Source organism: Myiozetetes cayanensis, unplaced genomic scaffold (genome assembly GCF_022539395.1).
Source record: "Myiozetetes cayanensis isolate MyiCay16 unplaced genomic scaffold, myiCay2020 scf19, whole genome shotgun sequence".
In the NCBI taxonomy this organism is placed as follows: Eukaryota; Metazoa; Chordata; class Aves; order Passeriformes; family Tyrannidae; genus Myiozetetes; species Myiozetetes cayanensis.
Window position 1 is genome coordinate 13,786,507 of NW_026087400.1, and position 19,603 is coordinate 13,806,109.

At 56.5% G+C, this 19,603-nt stretch overlaps 1 protein-coding gene across 4 annotated transcripts in view; it reads left to right on the top strand.

The window, feature by feature from the left end:
- LOC126639062 (rho GTPase-activating protein 39-like) overlaps positions 1-10,786 on the top strand; it is a 54,727-nt gene extending 43,941 nt beyond the window's left edge. For all 4 annotated transcript variants that reach the window (XM_050313533.1, XM_050313534.1, XM_050313532.1 and 1 more), the window contains 5 exons: positions 4,468-4,541; positions 5,996-6,195; positions 7,013-7,104; positions 7,596-7,765; positions 8,128-10,786. In XM_050313533.1, coding sequence (XP_050169490.1) covers positions 4,468-4,541; positions 5,996-6,195; positions 7,013-7,104; positions 7,596-7,765; positions 8,128-8,322 — 731 coding nt within the window. In that variant the 3' untranslated portion in view covers positions 8,323-10,786. The remainder of the gene's footprint in view (positions 1-4,467; positions 4,542-5,995; positions 6,196-7,012; positions 7,105-7,595; positions 7,766-8,127) is intronic.
- The last annotated feature ends 8,817 nt before the right edge of the window (positions 10,787-19,603 follow it).

The following is a 19,603-nucleotide window of genomic DNA, read 5'->3' on the forward strand; positions in this document are numbered from 1 at the left end:
CCAGGTTCTATCTGCTGCTGGCTGGAAAGGTCAGGCTGTTCCCTGCAACACCTGTTTCTGTTCCACCAGCCCCATCTGCCAGGTGTGGGAGGGGTGGTAGGATCCCTGAAGCTGCAAGGCTGTTGTGAGAAGTTCATTAGTGGCTCTGAAATGTGAAGATGCTTATGGATGATGTAGCAGCAATTTAGCAGAGAAATCCATAAGGAAGTTAAATATACTGTCTTCAGTCAGAACTGAGTAGTAGATAAGCAGATAAGGCGTCTGTGTAAATCTTTCAGTGAAAAATGGAGTTGAAGTAGTGATTTCACACACACACACTCCCTTCAGTGCAGAGGCTTGTAAACACTTAGGTGAGTAAACATTTACCATCTGACATACACCCAGAGAAAGAATTTTGAAGTTTCCCACACTTTCCACTGCAATCTTCATCTTCTATTGTAATTCCCTGCGAGTAAATGAAACATGAAGGTGGTGTGAGATCTTTTCATGCAGCAGTAACCCACTGAAAGGCAGAAGAATAACAGGTAGAAATAAATGCTGTGTTTTCAGAGGGAGGATTGTCTGCTGATCCTGCAGGAATGTAAGCTGGGCTTTGGGTTTTTACAAGGAGACAAATCACGAGCTGGCAGCTCAGTGCTGATACAAAATTATTCAGGACTGCAGAAGTGAGGGGTGCAGAGGGCTCTGGGGAGGGTGGGTGACAGAGCCATCGAGCAGCAGAGAAATTGTGTCACCAGAAGCTGCGTTGTACACGTTGTCCAGTCCCTGACTGGAGCCATTTAGAGGAGGGAAGGACGTTTTGCAGCTCATATATGAATTTCCAGAAACAGTGCTGGGAAGTGGGCAGAAACCAAACAGAGGATCAGGAGCTTGTAGGAAAGGGACAGAGAACAAAGCAGCCCTCGACTGGGTCGTGCTGTGTCCACCCTGCGTGTGCTGCCCCGGTCCCTCCGAGGCTGATGAGTGTGGCAGGGGAGGTGACACGGGAGCTGGGCCTGGGGAGGGCAGAGGGGAGAAGGTCGATGGGCTGAAAGAAACTTTAGGTCACCTGGGGAAAGCAAGAAGAACGTTTCTCACCGTTTGTGGAAGCTGCCTGGTTTTGGTGCTGGGCAGCAGGGTCCAGAGCACTCTGTCCTGAAGCACAGAATGAGATCGTGAAGGGTCAGCAAAGCAGGGGGTGGTGTGGGCTGGGAGCATAAAGAGGCCTAGGAAGAAATGGGACAAATTCGAGGAAGGGAAGTGTGTCTGTTGCTGGTTACTGGTCCAGGTGCAGCACTGCCTCAGGGTATTGCCCACCTGCTGCTTGCCAGATTTTGGAAGGGGAAGACTCCTTTTTCAGACATCCTGTATCTGTTTCTGATCCTGGTGACAGGTGCAGGCTCATACGGCCCTTTGGGCTGCCGAATACGGCATTTCCCACGTAAGGAATGGTGATGGAGGAGCACTGCTGGGATGCAGAAGGAGGCACTGGTGGTGTGAGGAAAAGCAGCTAAACCAGTGCCATGAAATGGGGGTGCCTGGGTGGATCTAAGCCAGGAGAGCAGCACTGCTGGTGCCAAGCCCAGCTGAGCTGCTTGGGGGCACCTCCCCCGTGCTAAAGTAAGACAGGATCCTGGTCTCAGCCCCTGCCTCTGGCTGAGGTCCAGGAGGCCGTGGTAGATCAGAGAAATACCCAGACAACAGCTTCTTCCTGTGCTAAAATACATGTCCCATAGGCAGGTCCTGAATCCGCACTGTTTGATGCATTTTTATGACATTTTTTGGCAGGAAAGCATTCCAATCTGTTCCAGAAGGTATGTTCCTGCATGTGTCTGGATTTTAACTTGTTGTAAAAGGAGAGATTCTTTTAAGATGCTCTTCACATGTGTTTCTAGGCTGGCACATGGAAATATTTTCCCTTGAAATCTGTTTTTCACTGTGTGGGCTGTTATAGTTTTCTGTTCCTGAGCTCCTGAGGCTACTGTGGTACCACAGGAAATAACAGATCATCTTTGATTTCTCGGATTCGTTATGTGCTCACCCGAGTGGAATTGCCCTCAGGATTAGCCCTCTCCAGGTGGTGCAGACAAAGCTGCCTGGCCCTGCACCAAGGGGCGTGGGGGGCACCTGTGCCCCGTGCTGGGACCCCGGGCCGTGTGTGAGGAGCTCGGGAGCCACGAGTTGGCCGAGCCTTCCCAAAACACCAGATGGTTGGGTCGGGCTGCTGGTTTGGAAGAGCTGAGGCTGAGTTCTGCTCCTCTCCCACATGTTCCTCTCAGCAGCTCACTGTGTGCCTCCTGGCCTCTCCACATCTCCTGCCGGTGCCCCGGAGCCGGGAATGTCAGTGTCCTTGTCGGTGTCCCTGTCGGTGTCCCTGTCGGTGTCGGGGCAGGCGGCTTCTGCCCTGGGGCAGGGAGGCCTCGTGGCCTCTGTGCTCACCAGGGCAAGTGCTGCTCACCCTGTTCCTCAGGGCTCCTGCTGCTGTTTTGGCCGTTCAGGTCTGTGGGTAGCAGCTCCTCCAGCCTCTTGTGCAGGCACCAAGTCTGTTTCTCAGTTGTTTCAAACTTGGTCGGCCTCAGGTGTGGCCCCAGCAGGCCCCTTTGGGTCAGAGACTGCAGCTTGGTCGTCACGTTGAGCAGGAGGCCTCACTGCAGAAAGGGCTGGATGTTTTAGGCTGTTCCCAGGACCAGGGATCTTCCTGGGAAAGTATGAAACAGGCTTCAAGCAGACGTGTCTGCTGCCCACGCATCAGGCTCTGCAAGACACCAGTTCCTCTGCAAATCTTGTTCATCTTTTGGGGTGATAATGGGTTTCATGGTCTAATTACAGTGTGGGAAAACATTTCCTATTATTAGTTTTGAGTGTGCTGCCTCCTGCATAATTGCTGGGATGCAGAGACACGGTCCAGCCTCTTTCCCATCTCCTCTGTGAAGGGTGACACCTCCCTTCAGGGTGTGTCTCACATCTGACAGCAGAGCTGTAACCTGGGAGAGTGAAGCACCACAGAGCAGCTCACTGGGTTTGTTTCCTTTAGTCCTTAGACATTCCCAGTGTAAATCATGCCTGGGAATAGCGAGATTTTTGCTTACAGTGAATATTTTGCTTTAGATATTGTGGAGAGAGAAATTCTTAAAACTGGCTTTCCTTCCCATTGCCTGTGGGGGATGGGAATGCTGTTGTACCTCCTCTGGCTCCAGCAGTGGGGACAGACTGTTCCAGCTGTGAGGCAGGTTGGTGGAGGCAAGGATTGCTTGTTTTGTCATGAGGAGCCAAGGACTGGCTTGTCTGATGGCTGAGAGGAGAATGGGGGACAACATAACTCTCACCTTTGGGAATTGTTGCTCTGCTTGGGAAGAGCTTGTCCTCCTTCTGCACTGAGGGGTTTTGAGGACCTCCAGGTTCAGACCTAAGCCTTAGGGTGTGTGAAAGGCTGATCTGAAACGTGGAGCATCTGACCAGAATGTAGATTTTCAAAGCCACAAGTATTTTGAACTCTGCTGCAAGCTTTGGGCCTGGCAGGGAATCAAATAGGGCAGATCTATTCACTGCTTTCAGCAAGCAGTTTGGGTTTTACTTGAACAAGAACAAAAGGCCAATGGTTTCGGAAAAACTCTCCCAGCAATCAGCGCTCTGTCATTGCAAACATTTCCCTTGGTGTCACGGGGGGATTAGCTCTGTGAATCCTGCCTGCAGAGTTCACTGAACCAAGCAGAGCCAGAGCAGCCCCTCTTGTGGAGGACAGCAGGACTGGAGGTGCAGTTCCCAGGCTCCGATGTCCCGATTTCCCCATCTCGGAGCACCCCTGAGCCCTGCAGGACAAGGGTTCCAGGAGGCTGCAGGCAGGAGCAGGAGGAAGCCTTCTGCATGTCCTTGGGAACCTGCCACCTCCCCACACCTCTCCCTGTGGCCTGAGGTCACTCTTGGTGGTGGTGCTGCCTCTCTGCCCGCCCACACCTTTCTGTGCTGCTCCTCTCCCACTAGCCAGGGAACTGAAGTTCTTGGATCATGAACAACTGGTTGGAAACACTTGATAGCCTTCCCTGGCAGAAGGCTGAGTGTGTGCTCTGTGGCTGTGGTCTGGCAGGATGTAAATCCCTGGCCCTGTGTCTGGGAGGCTCTTGCCCTGGCTGTGCCATGGGCAGGACTGGGGGTGTGTGTGCCCAGGCTGTGAACGCTGAGCGGGTGCCCTGCCCTGAGCCAGGACGGGCTGGCTCCTGGGAGGGACGCGGAGTGGGGCTGGGAGGGGCAGAGCTACGAGCCTTGACCGAGATGAATCCCTCCAAGCCCCAGCCCGGCTGGCACTGGCACTGGCACTGCCTGCCGTGGGGCTGGGGGGCTGCAGGGTGCAAGGTTGCAGCAGTCCTGCCCTGCCACACAGGGAGAGAGCTGCTGGTGCCCATCTGAGCTGCTGTGCTGGAGCTCTCTGGAGGGCTCTGGGGTGGTGGTGCACGGTGCTCTGGGCTGACACTCGTTCCTCTCTCTCTCCAGGTCTGCCCATTAGCACCTATGCCAAGTACTGCTACCGCAAACTCCAGAAAGTGGCCGTCACTGGAGGCAAAAAGGTGAGCAGGGCCTGGGGGCTGCCCCGGGGCACTCTGCTGCCCAGGTACCTGAGCACTCACTCCAGGGACTCAGAGGTCACCACTGATGCAGTGATGGGAGATGGAGACAGAGCGAGTGGGGGAGGCTTGCTCAGGGTGTGTGTGGGAGAAGGCTGTGCCCAGGTCCCGTCCTCCTCCTGGCAGACAGTGCCTGCCACGCTGGCAGCTGCATGGCTGGGTGCTCCCTGGCCCTGGGGACAGAGACACACCCGATATGTACCTGTCTCCAGGGTAAGAGGAACTGCCTGTGAAAAGGATGCCCATCAATTGGTTTCTTCAGGTGAGGGAAGATTCTCCCTTTGCCACTGAGAGGTTGCATGGGCAGGGTCTTGCAGCTGGTTTACTGCAGAGTTATTCATTTCCAATTCAAACAGTCACACAGCAGAGATGTCTGGTGTGGAGGGGAGCTCTGTGCTCCTCCCTTCCCTCTGCACGGTTCTGTGCGTGGCTGTGAAAGCTGGCAGGTGGCCTCAGCCTGTCCATTCTAGGTCTCTGAGCCAGATCTGGTCATCTTTTATTTCTGCAAATCCCTCTGGGGCCTCCCTGCCATCTGGACTCGTTGTACAGTGAGCAAATAGCTGAAATACCTCGGGAGGGGCGAAGGCTCCTGGTATCCTGGCTGGGCAGGATGGAACACACATGGCACACAACTGCAGCCCTGGCCACTGCCCCTCTGAGGGCTTGGGGGGAACTTCCACCCCATTGTGCCTCCCTCTTGGCTGCAGGGTCACTGCCAGGGTCACTCTGTGCTGGGCAGCCTGTCCCCTTGTGCCAGTTCTGTCCCCTTGTGCCAGCTCTGTCCCCTTGTGCCAGCTCTGTCCCCTTGTGCCAGCTCTGTCCCCCCGTGCCAGCTCTGTCCCCCTGTGCCAGCTCTGTGCTCCTCTGAACTGCTGCCACAGGACATTCCAAGCCCCTCTCAAGTCTTGGTGTCTGCCAGAAGGGACAGGTACCAGTGCCTGCTTTTCAAAGAGTTTTAGCACTCTGAGAGCGAAGCTTTCCCCTGGAGCTGGAAATACCTGGAATTCCCTTCTCCCAAGGCTGTTTTTCAGCTGTCCCATGGCCAAGCACTGTCAGGGTCCAGGTGCCCTCTGCTGACCTCCCCGCAGCCAGAAACAGGCCAGGCTCCCTCCTGCCTCCGCCAGCAGATGGAGCAGTGCCCTCACTGTGCAAAACACAGCAACAGAACCCCTGCAAAAGCACCCCAAACTCCCCAAAGTGGGCTCCTCTGCTCCTCTCGGGCCTGATGAGCAGAGCAACTCTTGGCATTAGGAAGTGGAGGCTGTAGAACGAGAACCCTGCTGCCAGGAGGCTGGCAAGGCCACGTGGATGGGCATTCTTCTCTGTCCTGGTTGCTCCCCATCCCTGGGTCCCTGTTTCCCTGTGTCAGGCTGCTCTGAGCTCTCCTCTGTCCTCAGGGCCTCCGCAAGCCCACGGTGGAGGAGATCACGCACGCCAGGAACGCCATCCTCACACCGTCGCTCTTCGGCAGCTCCCTGGAGGAGATCATGCTGCGCCAGCAGGACATGTTCCCAGGCAACAAACTGCCCTGGGTGCAGACACAGCTGTCACAGCAGGTCCTGGCCCTGGGAGGGGAACAGACAGAGGGGATTTTCAGGTGAGTTTCTGGGGCACTGTGTTACTTTTGAGCCACCCACGTGTCAGTCCTCAAAGCCAGGGAGTCAAGATTGACCTCCACGTGCTTCCTCTTGCCTGAGAGCAGCACAAAATCCAACCTTCCCCAGGTTCAGGAATCACCTCTTGAAGGAACATTAGCCTGTTTGCACGTGTTAACAGAGAGGGGGCAGCTCATCCCCAGGCAAGGCAGTGAGTTTTCATCAATTCAGCAGTGCTGGTTGGCCAGCTCAGGGAGGGAGGAGCTCCTGGCAGAGCACCTCATGCAGTGCAGCACATCAGCCTTGGTGTTGCACAGGACAGGAGGAGTGGAGAGAGACACACAATCTGTGTGGTGAACATGGAGCATTCTGCTTTGAGTTGGGTTTTGTTTGGGTTTTTCTGTGTGTGATTTTACTCTGTATTTAAGATTTGTATTAGTTTCTCAAGTAGCTAAACGTGGTTTAAAGTAGCCAGCGTAAGGCTCAACTTTGCCTTGTGAGGGTTTCTAATGTCTTGGTATTCAGCCAGAGATGCTGCTGATGTTTAGTCTGAACATGCTGCAGAGAGGCCTGGTTATGGACAGCAGTCCCTCATGAGGTCAGTAGTTGATTCTGACCTAGTGGGAAGGAGACAAGTGTTGCTTCTACCCCCACTTTAAGACTGTGTGTAAAAGCAAGCACCCCCTTCTGTCTGAGGAACTGCTGCTGTAGCTGCTGCTGCTGCCTGCTCCCTTCTCCCTGAGGCCCCAGGAGCAGCTGGCACACCCAGCACACTGCCCTGCTGGCTCTCAAAAGCACCTTTGCTGTGTCTGTTTGCAGGATACCTGGTGACATAGATGAAGTCAATGCACTGAAACTGCAGGTGGATCAGTGGAGGATCCCGAGCGGTCTGAGTGACCCCAACATCCCAGGTACAGGAGTGTGGCAGGGGGTTTGCTGGCAGCCCCAGCCGTGTGTGCTGGGCAGGGGCAGCCCCTGGGTGTGCTGCTGCTTGGGGCTGTGTACACAGAGTGTCTGTATGGACTGGGATTTCATGCTGGGCCCTTTCACTGCCTTTCCAAACACTGCCCATAGAGAAACAGTGGGACTGGGGAGGAACCTCTGGCTCTGGTGCAGGGAGGCTGTGCAGGCTGGGCAGAGTGGTGGGAGCCCTTCAGGTCTCACTGTCCTCTCCTTTAGGCAGCCCCAGAGCTGCTTCCTGGAGGAGCAGGCAGGTAGAAGCCAATGTTTCCCACTAACTGATTAGTTTGGCTTCCTGAGTGTTTCAGAGCCAAGACTGTTATAAGGTGAAGCAGCACAAGCCCAAAATCCCTTCTCTGGCCTCTGTCTCACTGCCAGGTTTGCCCCCGAAGGGGGTGAGGAAGTGACCAGAGCTGTTCTAATGCACCTTCTTTCTGCCCAGCCTCTCTCCTCAAGCTCTGGTATCGGGAGCTGGAGGAGCCAGTGATTCCCCAGCAGTTCTACAAAGAGTGCATCAGCAACTACGAGAACCCCGACGCTGCCGTGGCCGTGGTGCAGCTTTTGCCAGAGCTCAACAGGCTGGTGCTGTGTTACCTCATCCACTTCCTGCAGGTAGGCAGCCCCCACAGCCCTGCTGGCCAGGGGCCTGGGGCGTGGTTAGTGGGGCGGCTGTGCTGGGCCATCGGGCTTTAGGACCTCCTATTCAAGGTGGGGTTGAGGGAGGGGGCCCTGCTGGCCTTGTCCCCCGTGGGAGCAATAAACGCTGCTCCTGGTGTTGTAGAGCCTGGGGCCCGTTCCCTGCCAGGGCTGTCAGCTGTGTCAGAGCACAGAGCTCTGCCCTGGGCACGTGTGGCTGTTGGGGCACTGTCCTGAAGGGAGGCCCCATCTCTGCTCTCCTTGCACCTTTGCCTGCGTGTTTGGACTTCCTTGCCCTTTTCTGCTGCTCCAGCTCAGTGTCTTCCTGCTCTCTGCAGATCTTTGCTCAGCCGTCAAACGTGGGCAGAACAAAAATGGATGTGAATAACCTGGCCATGGTGATGGCCCCCAACTGCCTGCGCTGCCAGTCCGACGACCCGCGCGTCATCTTCGAGAACACGCGCAAGGAGATGTCCTTCCTACGCATGCTCATCGTGCACCTGGACACAAGCTTCGTACACGGGCTGGTCTGAGCCCGGCCCCGGCTCCACACGGTGCTCTGGGGAGTTGCTGGGTACCCTAAATCTCCTCCCCTCCACGTAGTTTTGTTCCATTGTCCTTGCTGTTGTCACGCCCTGGGTTAGCCCCCGAGCAGCTCCCAGCGCACAAGGACTGGACGTTCCTGGAAGGCTCGGTTCTGTCAGCACCAGAAAGTCCTTGGACATGCCAGGTCAGGTTCAGCTGTTCCTGGCCTTCCAGCACGTGGCAGAGAGGGGCCACCCTCCTCCTGGGAGCCACAGGACTGGTTGCTCAGTGAAAGGGCTGTGACATTCGTGAGGGACCGCTACAACGAGACTCTCCATTTCCCTTCTGGAGGCACAGGTGGCTTCAGGTAGGGGGACATCACTCCTGTGCTGTGGCATGAGCCGGCCCTGGGGGAGATGCTGCCTCACTGGGGATAATCCTCCTGCTACGGGGGCAGCCTGGTTCACCTCTGCAGACTGTTGGCTGGAGGTGTGAGGGTTGCTCTGACCCCCACGGTGCTGTTGGTAGAGGGCTGTGAAGGTGCAGGGGATTTGCTGAGGCAGAAAAGCCCCTCGTGCTGTGGTGGTCAGTGGAAGCACACTGCAGCCTGGGGAGAGCAGGTCTGGGAGCTGCTGCTGCTGGGGGCTGGATGGTCAGCCATTCTGCAGCTGGGAGCTCTGGCAGGCCAGATCCACAGCACCCACCTCACCTTCTTCAGAGAGCTGCAGAGCTGCACAGCAGCACGTGGGACCAGCCCTGCGCTGGGCACCCACCCACACCATAGGGCTGGGCACAAAGAGAAGGCCACGCACCTGACAGCAGACAGGTAATTGCTGTGGCATCCCCCTAACAAGGGCCATGTCCTCTGGAGGGGTGACCCCAGCAGCCTTGCAGTTCCTTTTTGCTCAGGACAGCGTGAGCTGACAGCAGCTTTACTGAGGAGCACCAGAGCCCGTGCTCAGAGCAGCCTCCACGGCTCCAGCACCCCCTTCCTGATAGCACATCCTTCCCAGGCTGCTCTGCTGGGGACTGAATACCAGTTTGGTCTCTCCTGGTTCAGCCCAGGTCTGAAGAAAGCTGGGAAGGCCCCAGAAGTCAGAATTGCTCCTGTGCTCAGAGAGCAGCAGCAGCACTGTGTGCTTGGGAAATGCTGGTACTGCCTGTAGTCAGCTGTGGCACCTCTTCCCACCAAATTCCCACAGGCATTGCAGAGGGGTTGGGAAGGGAAGGGGAAGGAAAGGGGCAGGTTGAGCAGCTGAGGTGTGGTGGAGCCTGAGTGGGGGTAGTGTCAGGTGGCAGCTCAGTGTTCTCACTGCTGCTGTTGTGGCTTTCTGTGTGCCACCAGAGGTGAGGCACAGCAAGGACAGTGTCCTTTGGAGGCAGCACATGGATCCCTCCACAGCCTCTGGATGCTGTTATATGTTCCTTACCAGATCCTAATTCTCTGGCATCCTAGTGCTACTCTTCCTTTGAGGTGTTTTCCTTGCTGGAGGCAGTTGTGCTGCAAAAAGCTGAGTTTGGGGATTACTGGAGCAGTGCTAAGGCTGCCAGGAGTATCCAGGGTTGCATTTGTGTTTCTGCATCGCCCTCTCTTTCCAGTGGGGACTGGGGATCATCCTCTCCAGGCTGCAGAGGGGACCTGAGCCCTGCCAACAGTGAGGTTTAGGGCTGATGCCTGAGTGAGTACCCAGTGTGGGCACGAGGTGCCACATGCAGAGAGTGCCCCAAGCCTGCTGGTTTGCCTGGGGCAAGAGGTGAGAGGGTTCCCAGAGCCTGTATTTGGATGAGTTTAGATGAACTGCACAGCAGGAATTCAGTTTGTGCCCAGCTGAACGAAGGTCATGGTTCCTCTCCTTCTACCAGCTGCCTCTGTGGGGCAGGAAATCCTTTGCCTTGTCAGGGTTAGCTCTGTCAAACGCCCCCCAAAATGTGCCAGCGTGTTTGACTCCCCCCATCCCACACTCCAACCCCGGGGGCTTGTCTGGCCCTTCTGCAGCGCTGAACTTGTTCCCCAGGTGTGGAGCTTCTGCCCCAGAGGTGCAGGCACAGGCAGAGGTCACCAGCTCTGCCCCTGCCCCCAGGTTTGAGTCAGTCAGCAGGCTCAGGGTGTCCTGCCCTTCTCGGGGGGCTGCAGAGCCTGTCCCTGTGCTGGGCCTGCAGCCCCCGTGTGGGTGATCCTTGTGTGGGTGATCCCCGTGTGGGTGATCCCCGTGCCAGGCCTGCCCTCGTGTCAGTGATCCCCATCAGTGACCCCCTTTGTTCCCTGCACTTCGCCGTAGCAGTCAATCAAACCATAGGCATTTGCTGCTATTTACAAATGAATGCTTCTTGCCAGGGCTGTAAAACAGGCTAATAAAGGACACTGGATATTATTTTCTTTGCCAACAGATTTGTAAATACCAATCAGTAAAGTAGCCTCTTCTCTGTTCTAATAGTAATAAATAAAATCTCCGTGGTTGTTCTTTTGGTGCATTGGATTTTTTGTGAATTTCTGAAGCATGATTACATCTGCCTGGAGCTGCATATTCCAGCCTGGATGTCAGTGTCCATGAGTAAGATTTTGGAATCAGCATGAAGTAAGCACTTGGAAACCATGCCGTGGGCTGGTTCTGTTCTTAACTCTCAGACAGCTCCTAAGGGACACTCAGTGAAGCTTGGAAGAGAATGGGTTTAAACAGATAAAAGACAATACTGCTTTACACGGGATCCTCAGGAGCCTTTCAGGGTCATAAAGGTATGAGAGAAGTTCATGGGCAGTTGGAGGGTAAGAGAGAGATGTTCTGCTCATGTCCCTCCTCCAGCAGCTGGGAGTGCTGCAGGTGGGCTGTGGGACATGACCACACAGGCATCCTCCCCTGCATGGTCTCTGCTGCTGGAGATGGGGTTCGTTGGGCTCTTGGGCTGACCTCATGGGGACATTTTTATGTGTAGACTGGAGGGTTGTCTGATCATTCCTCCATCCGTGCTCCGAGGAGCCGCTGGGAGCAGTCTGTTGGTGCTCCAGGCTGGTGCTGGTTCCCACTGCAGCACATGGGGATGAGCTCCTGCCCTGGCTCCAGCTCGTGCTCTGGAGGTGGTCACTGCCCTGTCAGCACTGGGAAAAGCTGGTGCTCTTCAGGCAAAGCCAGCAAGGGCTGCTCTGTCACACCAGTGGTTTAAAATCACTGGATCTTCCCGAGGTCTGGCTGGCAGGAGGGTGGTGGGCAGCCTGTATGACGAGTGAGAGCAGCAGGAAGAGCAGGAGCATCGTAACCTCATCTACCCTTCCCTAGGCAGATGTCTGCTGCCCAATTTCTGAGTGTTCCCCAAAGCTTTGCTTTGAAAGGAGCTGATTTTGGCCAAATCAGAAAAGCCCACAAACCAAGTGCTTCAGCTCGTGCTCTGAGATTCGGGCATACCCCTGCATTCCCCTTGGGCTGACACCTGGATCACTTAAAACAGGGATGGCCAGAGCAGCAGCTGGGCTTGGAACACGCCTGTGATTTGTTCTGGGTTTCCACAGCAGTGCAGTTGGACCCTGTGCCAGAGGGTGGCTGGGACACAGCTCGTGTCTGGCTGTGTGAGGAGGCAGCTGCAGCTTGTCGGTGACCTGCTGGCAGTGCTGGAAGGGTGATGTGTCCCCAAGGGGCCCCGCTCCTGCAGCACTGGGTTTCTGTGGCCAGGGTTTGGTAGCATGGGGTCTACAGGGGTGGCTTCTGTTAAAAGCTGCCAGAAACTTCCCCATGTCGCCAATGCCAGCTGGCTCCAGGACAGACCTGTGGGGACAGAGAAATGACACAACGACCTCGTGATCAATAAGTGCATTCGATTTATTGTCTATCAGCTGTCATTTTTATAAGGCATTTAATAAGCTCATATATATTGCAAAAGCCAAGCTCATGATTGGTTAATTTTTTAAAGCTGCTTACATTTGTGCATAGCTATGTCTACAATTCCAACTCTTCTTCCCTATCTGCAGTACAAGGTCTTTCTTTTGATTCTTATTCAGCTGCATGATCAAGGAGACAACTCCCAAAGAGCACTCCATCTCTCAGTGGATACATTTTCTCAGTGACCCTTATCTGCTAACCATTCCTGAGCTATGCTGCTCAGTGACACATCCTCCACACAGACCCATCAGGAATGACAGTAATGCCTCTGGGGTAACAAATTTAAGAAGAGAAAGAAGGTTACTGTGCAGAGGAAAAGTTGCAGCAAGAGAAGAATGGAGTGAGAACGTGAACAACCCTGCAGACACCAAGGTCAGTGCAGAAGGAGGGGCAAGAGGTGCTCCAGGCATGGGAGCTGAGGGTCCCCTGCAGCCCGTGGTGCTGCCCATGGTGAGGCAGCTGCACCCCTGCAGCCCTGGAGGAACATTGGGGTGCAGAGACCCCCCTGCAGCCCTGGAGGAGCATCGGGGTGCAGAGACCCCCCTGCAGCCCTGGAGGAGCCCACGCTGGAGCAGTGGGTGGCCACAGGAGGCTGTGACCCCGTGCTGGAGCTCCGGCACACCTCAGCTGCAGGGGATGGGGGCTGGCAGGAATTGGGGGCCAAGGCCATGAAGGTGTTCAGAAGCTCAACACTGGTCTGCAAAGCTATGACTTCTGCCAAAGTCATAACCCAAACTAGTGGGTTATATCATCTCATCTCCACTTGCAGCCCCATTTCCTCCATCCCTTCTGTGCCATGTCTGGTCCTTCGTTCAGATCACAGGGAAGCAGGGAGACTGGGTAGGTGGTGAGGGAAGTGGAGGGTGTGGGGTGGAGGGGGAGCAGGGCCCTCTCCTTTGAGGGCAGTGAGCTGTTGGATTGCCTCAGCTGTGAGGTTCACCTTCCCTGAAATGACCTTTCTGCTGGGGAAGACAAGGGCACTGCAACTGCAAATGGGACCCAAACACCGGGCTGGGAGTCCCCCAGTGGGTGTTACCTCCCTGCCCTCAGGGCAGTTCAGCCAGACTCTAAAGCCCCAGGGAGCACAGGAGGGCCCGTAGAGCAGGGTCTCAATCATCTGCAAGTAGACAGCCCCATAAAGGATGGGGAGGTGAAGGGTGGACAGCCTGCCCCTTTCTCCCAGCTGAATCAGCAGGGATGTCTGGATGCACTGATGTAGAAGGGCCTGCCTGTTCGTGTGTCTCTCCCAGCCACTCCATGGATGGGGCTGGGCCTGCCCTGGCCGAGGGCACAGACTGAGGGTGGACACCCTTCCCTGGAAACCTGCAGCTGGTTCCCAGCCTCTGGTCTGGGGTGCTCTGGTCAGCAAAGAAGGGGTGAGAAACTGTCCCAAGTAGCGAGTACTCCGATGTGGAGTGCTGCTGTGATGATGGCACACTGACATGCTGAGTCCCTCACCTGCCACCCTTGAGTGGGCCCTGGAGCAGCCTGGAGGTCAGGCAGCCCTGTGGGACCCCCAGCAGTGTCTGACAGGAACAGGTACAAGCAGGATGAAACTCGGTGGGGAGAGTTGGACACAGAAGACTGATGCCTGGCCTGCTGCGCGCTGGTGTGGAGGGCAGGGGCTGTGTCCGGATGACTCTGCAACCCCCGTGCGGTGCTGGCCCGGCATCTCCTCCCCCAGGGCTGGTCTCAGCAAAGCAGGTGCTGCACAGGCTGCAGTGACCCCGTGTGGGCTGTGCGGGTCAGCCGAGGGCTCCCACAGAGGCCCGAGGGCAGGGGAGACAAACCCTGCAGGCACAGAGCCCCCTCCTCCCCCCGCGGCCCAGGGTGGGTGGGCAGGGAGGAGCGGAGGGGCTCGGGCAGCTCCTCGGGTGCCTTGGCCCCACGGGTGTTACTATCCCTGTGGGGTGTGGGCCAGGGCCAGCACGGGCAGTGCCAGCAGAGCTGCTGAGCTCGGGGCCAGCTCTCCCACAGCGCTGCTGCCCTGAGGCCCCTGAAGGGAGGGAGCTGTAGGACACCCCACGGGGAACTTCCTCCCTCTTCCTCAGGAATGTCGCCTGATTGCAGAGCCTGTCCTTGGGTCTCTGCCTGAGCTGGGTCAGCTATTTCTGTGGTGATGGGGACCCCAATCCCAGCCTGGGCACTGACCTCCTCTCTTAACCTGCCTCATCACTGTGGGATTTTCCAGTGCTCATCTGATCACTGTCACCATCCCTGCTCTGCTCCCATTTACCACTGGCCCGGCCTGTGCTGGGTAGGGCAGTGCCCTGCCTGTCCCACTGCCAGCTCAGCTCCTGCTCACCTGGCCTGGCACAGCTCCCACTGCTCCCTGACAGCAAGTCTGGTGGGGTGCACAACCCGTGCTGAGCATAAATGAAAACTTTACAGATGAGACCTGAACAGCTTCCCAGAGAAGGCAGAGAAGGCTCCAACCCATTCCTCGACTTGCCTGACAGCAAAGCTTGCCAAGCAAGACGAAAATTCTGTCTACTCCTTGCCTCCCTACCTCCGATTTCCTGTGAAGTTGTGTCTCAGTGAGACTGAGGCTGTAGAAGGGAGGAAGATGGGACAGGTTATGGTGGGGAAACCCCCCCCCCCCCAGTTCAGCCTGCCTCGAAGGAAGCACAAACAAGCCCTTGGTAAACTCTTTATTGGCAAAACAAGGGTGCAGGTCTGTGTGTGCTGTCCGGGGGCTCTTCACCAATCCTGCCACACACCTGGCTCTGCTCAGACGGGCTGTGTGTGCCCAGATCTGTGCCGAGCCCCGGCCTGGGCAGGGGGCTTCAGCCCCGCCGGAGGGATGGGCTGGCGGGAAAGCCGTGGGTTTGCAGCAGGCCCTTTGAAATCCTGTTCGGTGCTCAGTGCAGGCTCAGGCTCGCTGATCCGCTCCAACACCGAGTCAGCAATCCGATCTGCCATGCTCTTTATATCCAAAGAGTCGGCTAAGGTGGTTGACTCCGGATTCATTGTTTTCTCCGAGTTCTCTTCTGCTGTTGCAAGACCCTCAGGCTCCACGGTGTTGGCATTGCCAGCCCCTTCTGCTTGGTCCTGTGATTCTAAGGCAGGTAGCTTTGCTCCTGTGCTTGCCTCCAGGCTCTGCTGTTCAGATGCTCCAGGGAATCCTGGCTGCAGCTGTCTGTTGGAGTCATTTTCCCCAGGAAGCTCCGGAATTTCAGTGCGCTCACCGGTAGAGTCTTTGTCAAACTGAGAAGCTGCAAAGGATTGCAAGGTGCAGTGAACGCTCTCAACAACTTCTCTGGTGAGTTTGTCAAGGGAAGACTGTGCAGATGTTCTGTCTGAAGCTGTGTCATTTTCCTTGGGTTTGCCTGCTTGGGTAGCTCCTCCATCAACAGGCTGCTCCTTCTGCCTGGCTGCTGCCCCTGGCTCAGCAGCTCTGGACGTGCTAGACGCCAGACGCTCCCCCAGGATCTCCAGCACAGTCGCTACGAGCTCTTTGGCCACCGCTTCCATTTCCCGACGGCGATCTAGAGAAGGCTCCGAGAGCTCTGCCCTCATGCAGCTGCCAAAGAACCTTCCCCTGATTGCCCGGGCAATCCTCTTTAGGCAGCTGACACGCTGATCCCCAGAAACCTTCAACCTCTCCAGCACCTTTTGCACCACAGTCTCAGCCAGCTCTTCAAGCTTCTGGGCTTCTGCTGATTGCTCAAACAGACCCTTGGCAGCAGGGTCTGGCTTTCTCCGGGATTGAGCACGAGTGCTCTTCCTGGTATCTTTCTGGCCTGGATCAGCTCTGGAGTAGATTCGGCCTGATATCAGGGGGGGTTTCTTGGTCTGAGGTGGGCAAGGTGTTTTTTGAGCCTTCAGCCGCTGCTCTGCCTGGCGGGAAGTGTTGGTGGCTCCCGACACTTTAGGGCCATGCTTTGATTTGGCCCGAGGTGACTGAGTCCTTTCCTGAAAGGTGACACCAGGTCGTGGCTCGCTGTTGCCTGGGCAGGTGCTGAGGCTTCCCACAGGTGCAGGACAGCACTCTGCTTCAGCCAGGCAATGAGGGCAGGAGAGAAGGGCTTCCCTCAGGACTCCACATCCTTGCACATGGCTCTCGTGCCTGTGCCCACCCCAGCACCCTGTACCAGCTCAGCTCTGAGCCAGGCAGTCCTTTCCTTGCCACAGTGCCCGGCCCACAGCACGGCCCTCACCTTGTGTGCACTGAACACCTCCCCTGCAAGGAAAGGCCCAGCCCTCAGCACCACCCTGTGCCCATGAACACGTTGCTTTGCCCACCTTTTTCCTCAACATCTGCTCTGAATAATTCCTGTGCCTGGTCAGATATTGCCTGTACTCATTGAACTCCTTCAGAGTGCAAATCACCTGTGGAGAGACAAGGGCAGAACCCCCCAGGCACTGTCAAGCCACGCAGAACTGCCCTCCCCGAGCCAGCCCCAGCCCCGCGGGAGGGGAGCTGCTCCTCTGCTCCCCATTGCCCCCCTTGCCCCGGTGTCAGAGCCCCTGATTCCCCCAGCAGGGCTGAGCGATCTCCTCGCCCCGGCTCCAGCCTCGCCCCCACTGCCTCCTCATCCACGGGCAGCGCGGGGCAGCCTGGCGAGAGCAGGGCTGGGACTTCCCAGGGCATGTTGGCACCATTTCTGCTCCCAGGGAAACCAGCCCACAGCCCTGCCCCCTGCCCACAGCAGGAGGCTGCAGCAAGTGCTGGGAACCTGCTTGGAGAGGGCTGTTCTTGATCAGCCCAGCATCCAAACCTACGTTATTGTCACGGGTGATGAAGCCTTGTCTCCTCAGCAGCTTCAGGACGTCCTTGCGATGGTGGTAGTCCCGCAGGGTGGGGTCATGCAGGCAGTTGTACTGCATAGTGAGGTGGTGGTTGTAGGGGTCATCCAGGGTGAAATAAGGAAATGGCTGGTGAAGCTGGGAGAGAGATTTTCCAGAGTACAAAGGAGTCAGGAGAGAGTAGCAAAAAGGTGTCACATGGTACTTCTGGAAAGGTAAAGGTTGAAGACCAAGTATTCTCCATCTTTCTGAAGGCACAGAGACCCACAGCCAGACTGAGGGGCCAGGCTGGGCTGTGATGGGCTGGGGCAGAGAAGACAAAACCTGCCAGCAATCCCACCAGCAACCCACCAGCAAATGGGTATCTTTGGCTGCCAGGAAGAGCTGCAGACCCATCCACAAATGAGCCTTCAAAGGTCAAGCCCAGCATTCAAATGCAGCCAATGGAGAATGCAGGGAAGTCTCCTCAGCTTGGGCAGGCCCAAGGGCTGTGCTGACTCTGCCACTGGGACGTCTCTGCCCTGGGAATGAGCAGCACAGGCTGGAGGAGGAGGAGGAGGAGGAGGAGGAGGACAGTGTGTGCATTCCCCAGGAAGGGAAGGCAAAGCTGCTCCGAAGACACCACCAAGGCAAGCAGGAGAAGGCTGCAGTGCCCCTCAAAAGTGCCCCAGAGCCTGGCTCGACAGTGCTGGCTGAGCTGAAGGGGTGCATTGCCCCGGTACCCCAACACAAAGTCACCTGCTGCGGGTTTGGGCCCTGCCACTCACATGGACCGTGCCAGAAACTGCAGAGAACTGGCAAGTCCTTTTTCTCTGTGTTCCAGGGAGCTTGGAGCTTCCCTGCACTGCCCAGCCCTGTCCGACTGAAGGGCTGCAGCTCCTGCTGTAGAGCAGGGGGCCACAGGAACTCCTCCACCCGATGGGGACCCCATCAAAGAGGAGAGCTGATCTACCCCTTTCTCCTTGCTTTACCTTTTCCCCCAGCTTTGCCCTGCATAAGACAGGCTTGGATCCGGGCAACACAGGGATCTTGACTGCGAGTGGGAGGTCCAGCAGTTTAGGGTCCATTTCTCAGGTATCTCCTTCTCCTAAATGTGGTGTTCTGGGGCCAAGCAGGGAACACACAGACACCTGCACAGCGCTTGCAAGAGAGGACAGGTCCTGAGGCCCTAGAGCAGCCCCTGTGTCCCCGCTCCCCAGCTGACCCCTGTCTGGTGCCCACTCTCCCCCCTGCTATCTCCTGTGCTCTCAGCAGTGCCGCTGCCTTTCAGCAGGACACCAACAGGGAGATGGTGCTCCTCGGGTCCTTCCAGGAGTTTTCATGGTGTTGTGATCCTGCACCAGCTCCAGATGGGTCTTGCTCCAGAGGCACAGCAGCTGGTCTCAGTATACCCATGGGGCATTGTGACATCATAGTGATGTCACATCACTGCATTGTCACACCACTGTGATGACATCCTGTCACACAGAAAGTGCCCACCAAACCTGTGGGTGGGGACCCCCTGGAGGCCTTTGTGGGCCTCCCATTATGTGTGACCTGGCTGAGAGAGCTCATGTGCCCAGGCCCCTTCCCCCTCTCTGTTCTGTCAGTCTGGGAGGCGAAGCAAGTCCTCACCAAAGGAGGAACTGCCAGGCCAAAGATGCCTGGTTTGGGCTTTGCTTTTCCTTTTCTCCCCTTTTAGACCTTCTTCCCTGTCATGGCCAAGCAGCTGCAACTCAGGCAATTGCACCAAACTGGATATTTGGCCCATCCCTGTCAACATCCAATTCCTGATTCACATCTTGAGAAACAGAAGAGAAACACAGGCTGAGGGAAATCCCCGTCTTCCCCTTCACTCAGGCTCCCCCTCAGCCCGGACACCTCTCTGCCGCCTTCCCCGTCTCCCCTGCCCTCGTTTCTGCTGCTCTCACTTCCCACCCCTTTTTGGCTGGATCTGGGGAGGTCTCCAGTGCCTGTTCCTCCAGCCCCTCTGGTTCATCGGGGCAGCTTTCCCTCTGCAGAGCTCCTGTTCATTAAACAAAGGCCAGAGACGGGCACAGCCATCTGTTGGACGTGCAGTGATCACCACGGGTGTCGAGGGAAACAGCGAGGGGCACAGCCAGGGATGGTGTTCCTCTCCTTCCAAAGCAGTTTCTGGCACACACTCCAGCTGCAGCTCTTCTGTTCAACAAGTGGAGGAGCAGCACCAGCCACAAGGGCCACAAGCCACACATTGCACTCATCTGGCATAGCCTGTGATGTTTTGAGCATGGTGATGTCCCTGCAAGGAAATCCACTGAAGTTCACAGCACACAACTGCAGGAGCTCGGCAAGAGCAGGAGCAAGGAGGTCTCTGCCCAAAGTCTTGGCAGGGGCTGAGGAAAGCAGTGCTCCTGCAACCAGTTTGGGCCCCTTCCTGGGCTGCAAAACTTAGTTTGTCCACATTTACTGCTTTCCTTGGGAAACAGTGGACCCAAAGTGATCCAGCTGATCCGAGCAGGATCTACCTGTGACCCCGCTGGAACAGGCCAAGCCAGGCCAGGTGTCTGTGGCAGAGCACTGTTCCCGTTCCCTGGGAAGGGCTGCCAGGCAGAACCGGCAGGTATGGCTGATGTCTGAGTGCTCCCAGTCAGTTGTACCAGGGGTGCTTACACTGGGCAGACACTGCACAAGGAGAAATGTCACCAACTGG